We start from the raw sequence: 5,180 nt of genomic DNA on the forward strand, positions 1-5,180 counted from the left end.
GACCGTGGGCAACTTTTTATAGGGTGAGGGTCAGGCATGATGTGGCTAAGCCTTTGAAGCGTCGCATGAAGATGGTCCTTCGTGATGGTACGTAGGCATGGATCAATTTTAAATATGAGCGTCTGCACATGTTTTGTTACTTTTGTGGTAAGATGGGACACACGGACAAATTTTGTTTGGACGCGAGGCGTTCATCTTTGAAGCCGGAGCATTACTTGTATGGTCCGGCTATGAAAGCGGGAGGGCTAGGTCCGGCGAAGGTGCTTGGTGATAGGTGGTTTCAATTGGGGCAGGAAAGGCGACGGGTGATAGGGTACGGCGGTGCGCCGGTAGGTGGGGGTTCGGCAGTGGGCTACGCCGGGCCACGGGGGGGGTGTTGGAGACGGTGGGGTGGGCGGCAGTATGGTGGCTGGCAATACGGTGGGGGGGGGTTGCAGTACAGCTATGGGGGTTTCGGGTGAGGGGGCTGGTGTGGAGGAGGGTGTTCGGGTTGATCCTAAACGTCGTAGGGGGGCGGATGGTGGGGTGGTGGATGCGGGTAGGGGCATGCAGGTGGATACAGTTTCTTCTCGTATGGTGGGACCTGGGGACCAGGCCCGCCCTCCCCAATGAGTACCTTATTTTGGAACTGCCGTGGCTTGGGCAATCCACGGACGGTTCGGGAAGTTGAGGACCTTGTGTCCAAAAGGAAGCCGGATTTTGTTTTTCAGATCGAGACGATGGTGGATGGGGATCAAACTGAGAGATTGCGTGTTAAACTGCGCTTTGAGGGGTGTTTCAAGGTGGACAGTGATCGTAGGAAGGGGGGTTTGTGTTTCTTATGGGCCAAGAACAATTATGCTAGCTTGATTAGTTATTCTTCTAATCATATTGACCTGGTTGTGACTTTACCGGGTAGGCCGCACTGGCGGCACACATGTTACTATGGATATGCTCAGAGGAGTAGGAGGAGGGCGTCTTGGGACTACTTGAGATCATTGAAGGGGGCTTCTGAGTTACCTTGGGTAGTTTTGGGGGACTTTAACGATTTATTGGCCCAGTCAGAGAAGAGGGGTAGATTACCGCATCCGAATGGCTTGATTGAAGGTTTCAATGAGGCTTTGGAGGATTGTGGATTGATGTCTCTTCCTATGATTGGCTATCCGTTTACTTGGGAGAGGGGCAAGGGCACGGAGGACTGGGTGGAGGAGCGGCTTGATAGGGTGGTGGCTTGCATGGATTGGCTGGGTCGTTATGATAAGGCAAGTTTGTATAATATTCGTACGGACTTGTCGGATCACTCGGCTCTCTTTCTTGATATCTATGGGTCGGTGCGGGTCATAGGCCACGTGGTTTTCGCTTTGAGAATGCGTGGTTGTTGGATGAGGGATGTAGGGGAGTGGTGGAGAAGGAGTGGGCTAGTTCGCATGGGTTGGAGTTGCAGACTCGACTCGTTATGTGCGGTAAGGGTTTGAAGGCTTGGGGGGGTGTCCGGCACCACATGTTTAGTAAGTGGATCATTGAGTTAAGGAAAGAGATGGATACGTTGCGAGGTAGGCGTGATCCTACTGCGCTGGCCTGGTTTGCTCATTTGGATAGTTGTTTGAATATGGCTCTGTCTCAGGAGGAGGCCTTTTGGAGACAGCGTGCCAAGCAACACTGGTTGCAAGGTGCTGATCGGAATACTAAGTTTTTCCATAAGTATGCGTCCCACCGGAAAAAGAAGAATATTGTAGAGAAGTTGAAGGATGATGATGGGGTATGGAAGGAGGGGCGGGCATTGGATTCGCTGGTAGCTTCTTACTATAAACAGATTTTCACTTCTGGCGGGTCCCCGGGGTCTTTCAGTGTGGATTCTATGCGGTCTCGTGTGACTGAAGCTCAGAATGCTCATCTGCTGCGCCCTTTTGAGCCGGAGGAGGTCCGGGCTGCGATGTTTTCTATGGGCAAGGATAAATCCCCAGGCCCTGACGGCATGAATCCTGGTTTCTACCAAGCCTTCTGGGATGTCATTGGTAAGGATGTTACGTCTTTTGTGCTTAATTGTCTCTCTCAGTCATCTTTACCTGATTGCTTGAATGATGCGAACATTGTTTTGATCCCTAAAAAGTGTGTCCCTGAGCATGTTTCTGATTTGCGCCCGATAGCTTTGTGTAATGTTTTATATAAGGTTATGGCTAAAATGATAGCCAATCGTATGAAGCCTTTATTGGAGGATGTTATTTCAGAATCACAAAGTGCCTTTCTTCCGGGTAGGCTAATCTCGGACAATATTTTGGTTGCCTCTGAGGTTGGCCATTATTTGAGAAGGAAGTAGCTGGGCCAGGTGGGGTGGGCAGCCCTAAAGCTTGATATGGCTAAGGCATATGATAGGATGGAGTGGCCCTTTGTGAATGACATGTTGGTGGGTTTGGGCTTTGATGCTAAATGGATACAGCTGATTATGATGTGTATTCAAACCGTGCGGTATAGAGTTCTGGTAAACGGCAGGCCTACTGAGGTAATTGTGCCTTCTAGGGGTCTACGCCAAGGAGACCCCTTGTCTCCGTATTTGTTTATCATTTGCGCCGAAGGGTTGTCTTTGCTTTTGCAGGATTCACAGACGAAGGGCCATATACATGGGTGTAGGGTGGCCTGGGGGGCACCACCGATCTCACATTTGTTCTTTGCAGATGACAGCTTACTCTTCTTTAAAGCCAATCTGCAGGAGACTCAGGAGGTGAAGAGATGTCTGAGTGTCTATGAGACGTTTTCTGGCCAAGCGGTGAATTTTCATAAGTCAAGTGTATCATTTAGCCGGAATACACAAGAAGAGATGAGGGATCTTGTCTCAAGGACCTTAACGGTTGCGCAAGCAGAGGGTTTCGGGAAGTACCTGGGATTGCCTTCAGTTATAGGCAGGAACAGAAGGGCAGTTTTTGCTTACGTTGAGTAAAAACTGAGGCAAAGGTTCGGCTCATGGAATAAGAGGTTACTGTCTAAAGCCGGTAAGTAGGTACTTTTGAAGAGTGTTGCTCAGGCTATGCCAACTTATACTATGAGTATTTATCTGCTCCCAACTACTTTATGTGCCTCTTTGGAAAGATTGATGAACAGGTATTGGTGGGGTCAGAGTGGAAATGACGGTAGCATCCATTGGTTGGCTTGAGATAGGATGTGTAAACCCAAGAAGTATGGAGGAATGGGCTTCAAACGTCTTCATGAATTCAATCTGGCTTTATTGGCAAAACAAGGGTGGCGCCTGCTGACTAATCAGAAATCCTTAATGGCTCGTGTTTTTAAGGCAAGGTATTTTCCTTCTACGTCTTTTTATGAGGCTGTTTTAGGGGGTAGTCCTAGTTATGTGTGGAGGAGCATTATGGCCAGTCAGAACTTGTTAAAGTCAGGGTGTCGGCGCAGAATTGGCAACGACAGGGATACTTGGATATGGAGAATTCCTTGGCTACCGGATCTGCAGAACCCCTATGTTGATTCTGTCCAGGTAGCTAATGGCCATGATATGTTAGTTTCGGATTTGATTGATGCAAACACCGGGAGTTGGAATAATGATTATTTGCAGCAGTTGTTTAATACACGGGACGCAGGTTTGATCCGACAGTTGCCTGTGAGTACGGATTATGATGATATGTGGTATTGGGAAGGGGATATAAGGGGTTGCTATTTGGTGAAGGATGGTTATAGGCGGTTGGGTGTGATAACTACACAACCATCTTTTGTGTGGAATAATGTTTGGAAGTTGCAGGTCCCCCCAAAATGGAAGGTGTTTTTATGAAGAGCCCTTCTGAATATTTTGCCCACACTTGATAATTTGATAATTAGAAGGGTTGTCGATGTTAATTCTTGTCCGTCATGTGGCTTAGATGCAGAATGTGTTATGCATATATTTTGTTCTTGCCCATATGCTGTTAATGTTTGACAACTTTCTCAAATTCAAATTCCTCCTATTGCCAACAGGAATTTTGTGCAATGGGCGGAGGAGTGGCTCGGTGCTACTACGGGTTTCTCTAGTGAATTGCAAGGCCGTATTTGCGGTGTGCTCCATTGTATCTGGTCTGCTCGCAACGCTGCCGTGTGGGATGCAGCACTGCCGGGTCCTAGCGCTCTGCTCAGCCGACTTCACGTGCAATGGACGGCCTGGTTGGACACCGAGCACCGACGGGTTGCGACGATCGGGAGACTCCCAGTCACAGCTCCTGCACAAGCCACCTCTACTACGCCGGTTCCTTTTTCTTGTTTTGTGGATGTTGGTTTTCATGGTCCGCAACGTGCTCCCGCTTTCGGTTTTGTGGTGTTCGGTGGCGACTTTTCCTTGGTGGTAGCGGCAAACGGTCCATTGGCATGCCCGTATGACCCCCTTCTGGCAGAAGCAATGGCATTGTGTGAAGCCCTCTCTTGGTTAAAGGATAACGGGTACTCAGGTGGCTCAATCTACACGGATTCATCACTTTTGGTTTCTAGTCTTAATTCTGTTAGTTCGTTTCGCAATTATTTTGGTTATACGCTTTTGGCTTGTAAACATTTAATTAATGCGTTGCCTGGTACTGTAGTTTGTTTTGTTAGTAGGGAGGCCAACCAAGTGGCGCACTCCTTATCTAAATATGTAGCTGCTATTGCAGAACGTTCTGTTTGGAGGGATGTTCCTCCTTCGTTTATTGAGCCCATGCTGGCTAATACAATCTGATTCTTTTGACTTTGATGAAGTGAAGAAATTTAAATTCCTTTAGCCCGTGAAGTGGCACGTTTCATCATGTTGAATCTCAAAAGGGAATTTGATAATAAATTAAAGTTTCACATCGGGCAAAGAGTTTGTCATGTTAAAAATTTTAAAGCATGTTATTTTTTTTTTAATTGCTATTGGCACGTTTTTAAAGCATGTTATATTTATTAAATAAGAATCAAAGTTTACGGATGTGTTGTATAATAAACTTGAATTAATTTTACAATAATAAAGGTATCAGATGTGGTATTAAAAAAAAAAAAAAAATTGTAAGCATATTTTTAACTTCAATGAAATTTTGTAAACAGTATTATTTAAAAAAAAAAAAAAAAAATCTAATCCTTTTAGAATGGGAAATTTGTAGACAATGTCAATCAATCAATATATCATGGACCATACCTTACAACATAAATTACTGATATAATGTTCATTTTATTTTTAATATATTAAATGTGTTCATTTTTAATATATTAAATATTTATTT

The 5,180-nt window shown here is 45.8% G+C and overlaps 1 protein-coding gene across 1 annotated transcript; it reads left to right on the forward strand.

Annotated features, from left to right (window-relative positions):
* Positions 1–719: 719 nt before the first annotated feature.
* On the forward strand, positions 720–2,296 carry LOC109148644. The gene is made up of 2 exons (XM_019296379.1): positions 720–1,442; positions 1,604–2,296. The coding sequence occupies exons 1-2, from the start codon at positions 720–722 to the stop codon at positions 2,294–2,296; spliced, it is 1,416 nt and encodes a 471-aa protein (XP_019151924.1).
* Positions 2,297–5,180: the final 2,884 nt, after the last annotated feature.

The sequence above is a fragment of the Ipomoea nil genome, unplaced genomic scaffold, assembly GCF_001879475.1.
Source record: "Ipomoea nil cultivar Tokyo-kokei standard unplaced genomic scaffold, Asagao_1.1 scaffold2144, whole genome shotgun sequence".
NCBI lineage: Eukaryota > Viridiplantae > Streptophyta > Magnoliopsida > Solanales > Convolvulaceae > Ipomoea > Ipomoea nil.